The 13,995-nt window shown below is 38.6% G+C and overlaps 1 protein-coding gene across 1 annotated transcript; it reads right to left on the bottom strand.

Annotated features, from left to right (window-relative positions):
• Positions 1-10,079: 10,079 nt before the first annotated feature.
• Positions 10,080-12,793, bottom strand: LOC148911518 (matrilysin-like). The gene is made up of 3 exons (XM_089029401.1): positions 12,672-12,793; positions 10,528-10,823; positions 10,080-10,099 (listed from the first exon to the last, which is right to left on the bottom strand). Exons 1-3 carry the CDS (start codon positions 12,791-12,793, stop codon positions 10,080-10,082), a joined length of 438 nt encoding a protein of 145 aa, XP_088885527.1.
• Between the last annotated feature and the right edge of the window lie 1,202 nt (positions 12,794-13,995).

Below are 13,995 nucleotides of genomic sequence, written 5' to 3'. Positions count from 1 at the left end.
ACCGACTACTCCTCGATGCTCAAAAAAGAGAACTCGACGACAAGGATCAACGCATATTAGAACTTAGAGAACAAAGAAACATTTCTCTTCGCGAAAAAGACGGCGCTCAAAGGGCCTTCCGGCTTGCCCTGCAAGACCTGGATACTAGTAATGAGGAAGCTAAGAACTTACGAATCACCATAACCGGCTCTTTGGAGGAACGGCGGCAGTTGGTTGCCGAAATCAACACTAAAGAGGAGCAAATCCGGCAAAGAGATCAGGCCATCGAAGACCTGGAGGGGCAAATAGAGCGGCAGCAAGAAGTAATCGAGGACCAAACTCGTACCGAAGAGGAAAGGGAAGCAGCTCAAAGGGAAGTGGAGGCCCTCGAAATGCGCCTTGCGGAATTGCGGGCTCAAAAGGAAAACCTGGAAAAGGAGCTGGGGCTTACCACCAAGGAAAAGGTAAAAAGAGCCCTTTTGAAGTATGGCGTTCCGCTGGCGTTTGCGGTCGCTATTTCAAGCGTAGTAGGAGTTATCCTATCCGCGCTTAAGGCTACAGGTGCAGGCGTAAAGAAATTAGGCAATGGACTAACGGACTTGGGAAAAAAGATGGCAGCCGGTCTTCCTGGGCTGCTGGGTTCAGTTGTTTCCTTGGCACTTAGGGCCGGCGGCGAACTGTTGAAGTTTGTAGGGAATAACATCTGGATCTTGGTCGTCGCTATTGGGGTGGTCCTCCTGAAGAAGATGAAGGCTTGATCTTATCCTTCTCATCGGACGGTGTCCTGCTTTGAGGATAATGAAAGACGGTATTAGCACCGCCCTGGTAATTTGGAACCAACGGCAACACACTCATGGTAGAAATGGGCTTATGACTCCAGGCTGCATTAGCGGGCCTGCGACCTATGCGATTTATCCCAAACTTGCCGTCATCAGAAGTGACTTGCAACTTAGCATATTTACAATTGGCTAGCATATGAAAAGTTACTGGCGTTAGGTCTTCAGAGGACCTAGTGTAGGGCTCCATCGAAAAATGGGTAACTTTCCTGGTGTTCGTTGAAGTTCGATAAGGAAGCAGGGGCTTATTATTCTCATCGATAAGCCTAAACCCCACATTCGCATGCGTATTTGCATTAATGCTAATAGTGCAAATGACCAATGCAGTGCCCCCAACCTCAACCCACAGTCCAACGTCATGCCAAGCGCCGTTGTCATATCCCTCTTCATCTAAGCGGTGGGTATAACGCGTTTCCCTCACGTATGGATTCATATATTACAGGGAACAAGTTCCCTTCTAGAGGCTCATTACCGTCAAAGTGCTGATGGTCATGTGGTTATAGACAGTATTCCTTTGATTTTCTATGCTATTTATGCAAACACTCCCGGTGTCATCTACTCTTATCTGCAGCTTTACCTTTCCGTGGCAATCAGCAACCATGTGGAAAGTCCAAACGGAAAGATTCTCGGCGCTATTCGTTGGCGGCTCTACTGAGAAATGCGTGGGCTCTCTGTTGTTCGTCTTCGCGCGCATGGGTTGCAATACTCCATTGTCGTCACAGAAACGAAATCCTACATTCGCACTGCTAACGGCCCCCAAAGAAATGCTGCATAATATCAATTTCTTTCCTGAGTAATTCAAATTCACGGACATGCCCGTGACATCAACCCAAGATGCCTGGGTGTATTTTTTCTCGCCCGTGTAAGTCGTATAAACACAATCTACTCCAGTTACGTAGGGGTTGTTCATCGCCATATATAATAGCTTAGACCAACGCTTGCAGCTGCTACGCCGGCCTTTAGTAAGTTATGGTCATATTCCTCGGGTATCGTAGGCAGGACCTTCTTTTGGGGCTTCTTCTTTGGTTCGGGTTTTTCTGCGTGTTCCTTTTTTGGCTTCTCCACGAAGTGAGGAATGTTCCTAAGAGTGTCAGAGTTCACGTCATTCGCCCCAAACTTCATATCCTTAGTAGCTCGCTGCAGTTTATTGTTGTATCCTACTACAGAACCAGTATTTATAGATAAATTACTGGGCATTAACCAACAACCCGGGGCTACGGCATAGTCCAACCTCGCCTTAGAATTTTGTATAGCTAGTTGGTAACGCTGTACGCCCTTGCTAATGTCGCCCTCCAAGATTGAACTTTCGAATAGAATCAAAGCTTCGGCTCGCGTCTCTTCTGCGGCGCCGGTATTCCCCACTATACTCGATCGGGTGTTTACCTGAGCTCCAAGGATAGAATACACGTAAGCTTCTATGCTGCGGTTTAAACGGGCAAGGCCGGCTTTGGTTAGTCCTTTACCTTCTGGGGGTATGAAATTAAGATATTGCTTTGTTTGCTCGTCGTTGGTAATTTTGATAATCAGTGGATTAGCCCCTGCATACTTACCGCCCTCGTCTTTGAACAAAGGTCCGTCTCTGACTTCCTTAGTGGTTTTGGTATTTGGTTCAAAGAAGGTGCTACTGTCGTGAGTTTCTTTGTGATATCCCGTGTCCCATCGCAACTGCAGCGCATGAACTTCCTTATCACTTAGCACATGCCCACCAATCCCCCAATAAGCCCAAATATGTCCCAAACCATTGTTAGCACCGGTAGTGCATCTAAAATCCTTCCCTACAACACCGAACTCCTTACAAAGCCTGTTATAGGCTGGAACGTCGTATTTGTTATCTCTAGGATAAAACGCAGCATCTCCCGGTAATGCAGTAACGCCCATCTCATGTAGTATTCTCCTAACCGTGAAGTGAAAATGAAACATAAATATTGAATTCTTCATCAAGTTTGCGCTTACCCCACAGCCGCTAGTGGCACACCAAACTGCAAAGTTTAGTTGCTGCGGCCAATAACGCATGTTAGGACCACTTAACCATTCATGAGATTCCTTAGCGGTGGTATGAATAATGGGTACGTCTTTGAAGATATCCCGCACCTTTAACGGAAAGGAATGCTTGTTAGAAATCCGCATGTTCAGCGTTAGGTCCAAGCTTGGGTGTTTATCAAATGAAACTGCGGGTATCGGATAAGTACTGGTACCCAGCAATAATTCCTTTGACCAACCTTGCACGGGCTTATGTTCAACATATGTTGGCTTAGGCTTATGTTCAACATAACCAGAATTCTTCAGTTGATCGTCTATCTGATTAACCAGCGTAGGTTTCAAATCCTCATTACTGTACATTCTGGAGCCGTTATAGTAAATACCATCGGGCCTTCTTTCGAACTTACTAGCATCCGCGTGCGGAAACATCTTCCTGAAGGCCCTCCAATTCCAGTAATCCCTGTTGTCGTGATGTGGCTGCTCCTGTATATCATTCCCAAAAGCGTCGTACATTAGTATATATAATGGATGTTATACCATCAGCACCTCCACTCTATCCTGATTTACCTACAAAACCCAATGAATTGAATGCCGAGAACTTCCGCTTGAATAAGGCAAATCTAATCCTCGCTTACTTAGAGGGTCAAACGAAGCACTATGAGGAGGTCAGGAAAAAGTATGCTAGAGCCCGAAGCATATTACATAAAATCGCGATAACTTCCGGCTCCATGTCCGTGGCGTTAACAGGCTCTGGCGTTGCTACTTCGCTTACTGGACCGGGAATAATTGTTGGAGTTCCTTTGGCCGGCGTTGGGGCAGCCTGTGGTATTATTTCGGCTGTTACAACAGGCGTTATGAAACAGTTGTCAAGCAAAATATCCAAGCATGACACGACAATAGCTCTGTCAAGGGCTAAAGTAAATACGATCATTGACCTTGTCTCAAAGGCTTTGCGTGACAGAAAGATAGACAACGCAGAATTCTCGCTTATTCTGGCCGAAGAAGACAAATACGAGAAACTAAAGTCGGACATAAGGAATAAAAAAACCATCGTGAAAGATCTTTCCGAGGAATCTCGCAAAAAGATCTATCAAGAAGCGAAAGAAGAGCTTCAAAGAAAGCTTGCTCAGTAAACATCTGCTTCGAAAAGAGCGTGACGGGATTCTATTTACATATCGAACGTCAGTCTAGAAATTATGCAGATTAAATATAATAATTTTCACATACATAAGCGTCCAGATGTGTCTGGCGTTCGCTCGTGATCGTGGGACTTTGGAGCTGGGGAGGCCTAAAGTCCCGAGTTCGAGCCTCGCTGTAGACGCATTTGGACCGGTTGCTGTGAGTGAAAAAAAAGCCTCCCCACACTCACAGCAACCGTGGGGGGAGGGGTAGAAAGTGCGATTCAACCCCGCGATGGGGGGTTTCGCGATTGGAAAAGTCAGGGGGTGTCTCGGGACGCTGTCCGGAGTTCACCCTCTGGTGGGTCGTAAGAAAGATATATGTGTATGTACTAGAGGGCCTCTGGCGCGGGATGAAATAAGCCCCGTAAGCCCAAAATGCAAAAAACCCCACTGGGGATAGCTTGGCGTTCTGCGCGATGCATTCCCCAGTGGGGTTTCTGGCAAAATAAACGCCAGTTTTGCATTTTTATTTTCTCGGAATCCATCCTAACAGGGGGTGGTTGGGGTCTATTTTGTAAAATATTTCGTAAATTACATCAGGATAATAAGGAATATCCTTATTCAGCCGACAAAACATCCACTCGGCTTTTGTCATATCAGAAACCTCGGGAATAGACTTACCGGTAATTTCAGACAAAAGATAGGGAATAGCTTTGTAATAATTCCCTAGCTTTAATTTTTTCAACGTTTTCCGTAGACTTTGTGGGGTTGGCTCTTCTAAATGGTCTATGATTTTCTTCCTTACTTCGTCGCTTAAATATATCGGATGTAAACCTTGGATATGACTCATCCAGTCTCGGAAGTATTTTATTCTTTTGTATGGGGTCTTCTTACGACCTCCATTGGCGTAATATTGTTCCCTGGTAGCACAAGGCACGGCATTACGAATATTTTTACCGCACTCGTAACACTGTGCTGACGTGTCGTCTTCTATTTGCATTTTCTTACCACAACAAATATACTTATTTGGTTTAGTAGGTACAAACTTGGGTTTCAAGCACTTTACACAGAAATCATAAACAAACTCTTTACAATCTTCGCACTCCATATATAGACTAACATATTTGCGCTGTTGCCCCCAACCACACTTGGAGTGGGTTGTTTCCGTAGGTGGATTTTTGACACGGGTCTTGCCCGTGTTGAGATTGCGCTGGAACCCCCATTCCCTATACTACTTACCCTTATACCCTTATACCCTTATACCCTTATACCCTTATACCCTTATACCCTTATACCCTTATACCCTTATACCCTTATACCCTTATACCCTTATACCCTTATACCCTTATACCCTTATACCCTTATACCCTTATACCCTTATACCCTTATACCCTTATACCATTATACCCTTATACTCTTATACCTTATACCCTTATACCCTTATACCCTTATACCCTTATACCCTTATACCCTTATACCCTTATACCCTTATACCCTTATACCCTTATACCCTTATACCCTTATACCCTTATACCCTTATACCCTTATACCCTTATAACCCTTATACCCTTATACCCTTATACCCTTATACCCTTATACCCTTATACCCTTACCCTTATACCCTTATACCCTTATACCTTAGACCCTTATACCCTTATACCCTTATACCCTTATTTATAACCCTTATACCCTTATACCCTTATACCCTTATACCTTATTACCTTATACCCTTATACCCTTATACCCTTATACCCTTATACCCTTATACCCTTATACCCTTATACCCTTATACCCTTATACCCTTATACCCTTATACCCTTATACCTATACCCTTATACCCTTATACCCTTATACCCTTATACCCTTATACCCTTATACCCTTATACCCTTATACCCTTATACCCTTATACAAATATCTAATGAGAAGCATAATGCAAAATAACCATTTTCAACGCTTAAAACCAACTGATTTATAATCTGTACGATCCAATAGACAAGAACAAAATATTTGACTTATTCAAAATTTGACTTAATCAATTACAACACTTACCTACAATTACTTTATAACGACTCGGATTTTTATCCCTTGTCACACAATGAGCAACAGTCAACACCATATTAGTTCTGATCAGCGACCCTCCACAAATGTGTCTCCCACTAACACGAAGAGAGATCTGCCAAGGCCACTCATGTTTGTCAGCATTGTTCCCGTTTACCACACGTTGAAAAACGTCACTGACAGTCTGCTCTGCTCCTACTATTTATGAAACAGTATAAAATACATTTAGCTTGGGCGTAGCATTTTTTCCATTAGACACTTGTCATTCTTTTGAGAAAAATATTCTTAATAAGCTGTATCAATATTCATGTGTCTTCGTTTGTGCAACCCCACTTACACAGAAAATTCAGTAGAGTGGTGATCACTAGTAGAGTAATAGCGTGGACTGCGTCGGTGTTTCTGAATAACACAGCAGGAACTTGTACTAGATAAATTAGATCGCCGTAAAAAGCTTTGCGAAACTGACTTAATTTATCTGGTGATTCAATTTATCCACAAGTTCCTGCTGTTTTATTCAGAAATGGGAAAACATTACACCCAAAGTAAAGAGGTACATTAAGAAAAAGGCTAACCTGCAAGCCTAGCCCAACCTTCCTAATGATATATTAGCTCTTTATTTATTCATATGCTTGAACTAGCTTTCGAAACGGTTTTGAGAAAAAATAGCGTAAAAGTAGAAGTAGCTCGAAAGCTTTCGAGTGTCATTAAGACATCCAAATTTTATCATGGAATAACTTGTTTTTGCTTTTTAATTATTGTCTGTTGCGGTTTTTTGGGTCATATCTATTAGATATATTTTTGTGAAAATGCGAGAGAAACCCTTACTCCTTGAACAGAATTTCATCGATAGCTTTACAGAAAGAATATCCAAACCTGAAGTCAGCATCTTCGTAACTCAAAATAGAGAGAAAACGAATTCGACCGCATCTTCACTCAAGCTTATTTTGTTTAATTTTCAAAGCCGAGGTCGAGAAGACGCTTGCCACAAATAAATCTTCATTTTGAAAACTTGAGTGAATAATTGCATCTAAAGCCCCGTTTACATGCACTAGAGAGTTTTGCTGCGATTTTTGCTGCGATTTTTGCTGCGATTTTTGCTGCGATTTTTGCTGCGATTTTTGCTGCGATTTTTGCTGCGATTTTTGCTGCGATTTTTGCTGCGATTTTTGCTGCGATTTTTGCTGCGATTTTTGCTGCGATTTTTGCTGCGATTTTTGCTGCGATTTTTGCTGCGATTTTTGCTGCGATTTTTGCTGCGATTTTTGCTGCGATTTTTTCGGCGATTCTGTCCATATTAAATGATGGTAAAGAATTTACTTGTAAAGTTTTATTCAGGATACCAAGATTTTCCTAGACGAATGTCTCTTTTGAAGGATTCGCCGCAAACATCGCCAGTGTAAACGGGGCTCACGCTTAAGAAGTCCTTTCGATTCCTTTAGTTTGTTCAATAAAACACAAAATACGAGCAAAGCTCTAAGTTTTTAGAAAAACATGGCATACATGAAATAAAAATGTTTAGTCTCTTACCATTGGCAACAGCCACTGTTGCAAAAACAGCCAAGAATGACAGAGCAGCGTGTACCAAAAGAGAGCTCTTCATCCTGTTCGCGAAAGGTCCGTACTGAACAAAGTATTATGATGGACTGGAACTTAAACCGTAACTCATTAACTTGTTACATTCAAACTTAATGAATGCCGTTCATACTTCTTGGAAATCGCCTCCTGCTAAGTCATTGTGTTTAAGAAAGATATTAGCAATAAAGAAAAGTGCAATCAAAGAACTAATACAATGTTACTTAATTGCAAATATGTTAGTCTCAAATGGAAATGTTTGCAATCACATGGAAATGTTTTTTTCCACTCAGGCAATTAAAGAGTTTAAGATTCTCGTTTAAGGCAAACGTGAAACGTCAGTTGACCATTAAAAAATTCTTTCCAATCAGTGAAGTAGATAAACAAAAGAATTATTGTCTTTGTCGAGAAGGTTTGGGAACGACTTGCCGTGAAATGCCGTGAAAAATTCACAAATCCTTTGGGACATTTTAAATTCATATGCTAATTAGATCACAGGTAGCCCAAGCTTGGTTTCTGTGGTGTCATGTTATAAGGAAATGTATGGGGATTCTTCAAAAATTTCTATAAAATCATTGAAACGTAAAATAAAGCCTCGAAATTTTACCCGATCATTGAAAAATAGCACTCCTTTCGCTCTGTGTTGTTATTTTTTGAATTTAGCCTGTTCTAAGATTTTTCCCACACCAGCAACAAATAAGAGAATTCTCTGTCATTTGTGTGACCTGATTTCTGAAATTGAATTGACTTAGACTCTCATTAATTATGCATGGTTTTAAGAGCATTAATAACGTTGTTGCTAATTGTAGTACTCGGTCTAAAAACACAAGACGGCACGCACGGTATCGGTGTTGGTATACACCGGAAACAATTTGAAAAAACGAAAACGAAAAATGAAGACAGACATTACTCTATAAAACCGCTAGTATAATAAAACCGTTTGGGACTGAGATGATGTAACTGTACCATTACGGACTCCTTTTAAACAACAGCAGATCAGTTTGGTATAATTTATGATAGCGCAACAAAACAAAAACAAACAAACAAACAAACAAAAACAAAAAACAAAAAAACAAAAAAACGAAAAAACAAAAAACAAAAAACAAAAAAAAAAAAGATAGACACTTCAATCGAGAACTTTCGCGAAAACGCATAATAATTCTTGGAGTGCAACAAATCACTTGAGAAATGAATAACAAAGGAACAGCCGCCTTGCTAGTTGATCTAATATCAAGAGAAGATATTGTGAAATATAAGTACTGAGTAATAATCAATCATGCGCAAGATGGCGGCTATAATAATAATAATAATAATGATAATAATAATAATAATAATGATAATAATAATAATAATAATGTATTAATATAGCGCGTGTTCCATCAGGATATGTACACAGGCGCTTTATAAAATCAAAACTTACGACTAAAAAGAAAAGATCATATATACATATTTACAGCTAAGATTAATAAAGCAAAAAACAAAAAACAAAAAAAAAAAAAACCTATTATTATAAATATCTAGAATTGATTTGAAAAATAAGTTCCATGTTAATAGTCAACAAAAAAATGCACGCTTAAAGAGGCATGTCTTAACTAGGCTTTTAAATTCATTTATACTGTCAGTGTTTCTTATAGGAGGTGGTAATCGGTTCCATAGAACTGGCGCAGCAACCATCAACGCACGATCTCCCAGTGTCGAGTAAGACCGTGATGAAAAATACTGAAGTGTTAGACCTTCGTTTGATCTTAAATTATAACGTTTATGCTGCTTTTGTACAATAAGTTCTTGAATGTACAATGGAGCAAGTCCATGTAGAGACTTAAATGTGATCAATAGTATTTTGAATTCAATACGGAAGACGGGTAGCCAATGCAAGTCCGATAATATAGGTGTTATATGGGAATATCTAGGTACACCAACGGCTATGACTTATTACATGCTTCCCATATGATAATAGAATATGTTTCAAGCACTTATCAAAGTGCCTCTCTCAGTATTGATTCTACATGAAGTGAACAGTTGACTGGTAAATTTTTTTTATATGATTTGAATGATGCATCATGGAAATATCAAGGTTTATACTTCAAATATGCTAATTAGTGTGATTTGTGACTATTTCTTCAGTTTATGTTGTTGTTTGTGTGTGTAAGTTTCGTTAGAAAAGTTAATTTTAATCATATATAATTCATATTTCAATTGACAAATAGTCTTCCATAAATATTTATTTTTATTAATTTATTTTATAACATACCATTTCATTTCATTTCCTGTAGCCTAACGCATGATATTTTTTGATATTTTTAGTTTTGATATAGTTTCATGTATACATCATTAATCTTGACCTGCTGTAATAAATAGACAAATCAATAAATGAAGGAAGGAAAAAGGAAGGAAGGAAGGATGACAACAGTGACAATTCTTTTTTACATACATGTATAGGTATTTACTCTTGCTACAGTTATGTTTGGCTTTTAAAGATAAGTATAACTTTTACTATCGATTGAAATACTTCTTCATTTAGAGACAGAACAATCATTTGTAGTTAAGTGATCCTGAAAAGCAACATGAAAAATAGAAATCATAAAATATAATGCAGTCAATTCTTTCCTCTTCTTTTCTCTTCGTTATCTTCAGTCGTTAACCTCTTACCAAAATGGCCGATGGCGATCGCAAATTCAAAGCATATGTCATTTCCTTAGCTTGACATCATTTTATTACAATGCCCTAAAACAACCTCTGGGCTATTTTATTAAGGGCACTGTTTCACAGATCAAACCCTGAAACAACGTCCTTGCTGATCTAAGTGAGGGCAAGAAGAGTGTCATCATTTTTCACCATCCCCCATCCACCGAGCAATCTATCCTTCTCTTCCTCTATCAACTGACCCACCTTTCCACCAATCCATCCATCCAACAATTACTCATTCACAAATGAATTCATTAATCCATTCACAAAACCACCCATCCATCCCTCCACTTACCATACAAATATGCTACCCCATTGACGTCATCTGTATGTAGACTAAGATTAGGATCAAAACCACTGTACTGTGGGTACATGACCGAGTTCTTGTCACTTGAATGTCCTATACCAATCACGTGACCAATCTCATGCACAACGACAGCTAACAAGTTTTTGCCAGAATATGAACCATCTGTGAAGTGTTCATCGTCATCAATGTGTATATCACCACTTGGAGGGTAGAACGCATGCGCAAAAACTCTCCCTGGGCCATCGAATTGGTAAAGGCAAGATCCATGTTTTTTTGAACCGAAACTAAAAGTGCAAAATATATATTGTTGTTTATTATTAGAGATCTGTTTTAGAAAATATTAATTGATCCACGTCTCTCCTTTATTATTATTATTATTATTATCATCATCATCATCATCATCATTATTATGATTATTATTATTATTATTATCATTGATTTTTATTTTATTATTTGTTTTTTGGCGGATTTGTTGGGAAAAATGGTAAAGTAAAATGCGTTGTGATATATTTATCTTTTAGTTCTTGGCTTTTTCCTTAGGATCTTTATTCCAAAACAACCACAATAGTTCGCATGGAATTCGAATCTACCCCTGAACATAGTTTTGCCATACAATCAAAGAGTATGAGATGACAGCGAAACGTTGTCTTTTACAACTAGTATTCTTATTAAATCAAAGAGTAATTATTGTATACCTTATTTTAATATCAGCAACGTTAACATCAATCACGTATTTAAAACTTAGAACAGTTTGAGCGGACCATATTTTGAAGGCTTTCTTCAAAATGTCCTTGACTTTGTCAGATGACAAATTTTTACCGGTATTAAGTTTCAATTAGACGTGAATTGATGATCAAAAGAATTTAAAGTGGACTTAGTTTGCGCAGGTGATCATCGCGACATTACTTAAAAGAACAAAATGCCACGTGACTTCACTAAAACAAGTTATTAAGCGTTACTTTCGAAATCCATTAAAAAGAAAGCCATTACATCGTTATTTGACCAGCTAGATTAACTACTATATTGTCTTTTAGATAGAGTGCGCAAAAACTGAGACTTCAACTCCATTTTAATTAGAGGGTGCGTTTGTCGGCGTTGAAAATTTTGAGCTGTGATTGGCACAGACCATTATTTTTTCTACGGGTACGCTCTTTGATTCAATTGTTTTCAACCGTTTATGATACAGCCGCCATAGGATGCTCTTTTAAAATTGCAATAAGAAAAAGGAAAGGAAGGAAGGAAGGAATGAAGGAGGCAAGGAACTGGGAAAGGGAAAAAAGAAAGGAAGGAAGGAAGGAAGGAGGCAAGGAAGGAAGGAAGGAAGGAATTTGATATGCCCCCCCCCCTCCCCTTCACTAGTAGGGTACGGTAAATAATGACTGTCCCTCAAAGGAAAGAGAATTATCCCAAATAAATGATACGTTTTCGGTAGCCTGGTTGCCATGGCGACTAAAATAAGAAAACGTTCACTCCCGTAGGTAAGTCTACGACTAATTCAAACTTTGTCCATGCATAAATACTTTAATCGTTCAATAATGCTTACTACAAATACTGTCTCATTCCAGGTTGAATGGGGAGAGGGATGTAATGAATGACCTCCCTCATAGTAATAAATATTTTGTAAAATATGTCCTGTATTGATTCAAAGTAGTCACACTTAGCTAGAACTACAGGGTTCTTTGTCATTTAACTTTCTATATAAACAAGATAATATTACTGGTAATTTTTAAACTTGGGTTTCAAAATCTTTGCGTCTTCACATGGTCCATTTTTCTTGGAAACTGATTGCTAAAAGAAATAAAAATTTGTTTCATTGCTTTAAAATTCAATATGAAGCTAGACATTAATTTGTTAGTCGAATTACAAAATAAAAAAATAAATTTAAAAAAAAAACACCACTAGCAACTTGGTCTTCATCAGTACCTCCGACATCCCATCACCAGGCCACTAAAATCACGACAACTTCATTATGTATCATCACCGTCACTATAACCATCATCATATTCATTTGCCTTCATTTATTATAGTTTATTATGACAATCACCATCCCTACTGTCACCATCATCATACCATCATCACTATCACCAGCATCCATCATCAGAATTACATTAAAAATGCCACCAACATCATACCTGACATCATTATCTATGTTATGGTCTATAGAGGCTTTGCACCATAACGTGATGCCAGCCATGACAGGGGCCACAATAATAGAGTCTGTTGCCACTTGGAGACTGAATTCTTTCTCATGCATATCAGACTTGACCAGATTCCATTATTCCTGCCTCCTGTCATGGCTTCCATCACGTAATGGTGCAAAGTCTCTATTACACCTTTACCTCCAATACCAACCTCATGCAAGACTGACATGCATCATAATTTAACTAATTATACCATCATTTACTATTCTTAATACTTACTTTCCAATTTAGCAGAATTTACATGTCTTTTGGCATTTGGGCTTTATATAAGGGTTGTTACAGTAATTCGCCTTTTTGTATCTCAAACATAATTTCGTTGAGAACTTGTCGACGCACGCTAAAAAATAAATTTCAATAACTCAGAGACCTGATGTGCCACTCATATGCATAACATACTATCGAAACAAAAATAGCACACAACTTACTTGGGACTTGTCCTCCCGCTTTTTGTCATAAAAAGAAGAAGAAGAAGAAAAAAAAAGAGTTAGCAAATTCTACAATTGCTAATAAATTTAATTCTATATTTTTATTATTATCTTCTTTAGTTTTGCAGGTGTCTCTTTAGAACTCTGTAACTACTACGACGAAAAATGATTTAAATTTTTTTTTTCGAATTGATCCTTCTCAAAATTATCTTAGATGTAAGGCTAACGTCAAAATCAAAAAAGAAATCACACCTTTTCTCGACAGAACTTGCATTTGAGGCATTTCTTTCGAATTTTTGTTACATGTAGACACGCATTCAACATAAGTTTGAAAAGGAACGTTTTTAGAATGATTGGTGGTGTAACAAACAATAGTTAATCTTCTTTTTCTGTAAATACCGCTGCGTTTTATGACTAATCACTTCAGTTTCCAGTCGATGCAAACTGCTGGTTTTGAAGATCACAGACACATTTGCACAGGCTTAAACTCGCTTAAGAGTAAATCATTTGCAAATGTCAACTTTAATGTAAAGAATGTACAGTTTGAACAATAATAATGCCTTTTGAAATCCCAAGGACTTTTAATGGTATCAGTTAATAGCCGACTTATAAACGAGGCTAAGCCTGTGCAAATAAGCCTGTGATCTTCAAAACCAGCGGTTTCATCGACATTGGTGTATTTAAACCATTTTTGACCTCCAAATTACCGATATCGGAGTTCCTTCGTTACATATTCATTTACTCAGGGTTAGCCTCGAATCTGATTATTCACAAATAAAAACAGCAAAGTAAAGATTCAAAACTTCAACAGTACAAACACTTTGACATTC

This window comes from Actinia tenebrosa, unplaced genomic scaffold (assembly GCF_029948245.1).
Source record: "Actinia tenebrosa isolate PJP-AT-01 unplaced genomic scaffold, QUT_ActTen_1.0 PGA_scaffold14__42_contigs__length_11649687, whole genome shotgun sequence".
In the NCBI taxonomy this organism is placed as follows: Eukaryota; Metazoa; Cnidaria; class Anthozoa; order Actiniaria; family Actiniidae; genus Actinia; species Actinia tenebrosa.
This window is presented reverse-complemented; position numbering and strand designations above follow the sequence as displayed.

Excerpts from the sequence above, each read along its gene's own strand:
- LOC148911518 (XM_089029401.1), bottom strand. The coding sequence starts at position 12,793 with ATGCATGAGAAAGAATTCAGTCTCCAAGTGGCAACAGACTCTATTATT. Across the intron at positions 10,824-12,671 it reads AACATAGATAATGATGTCAG|TTTCGGTTCAAAAAAACATG; the intron begins GTATGATGTTGG and ends TTGCACTTTTAG. Across the intron at positions 10,100-10,527 it reads TGGGGTAGCATATTTGTATG|GATCACTTAACTACAAATGA; the intron begins GTAAGTGGAGGG and ends GTTGCTTTTCAG.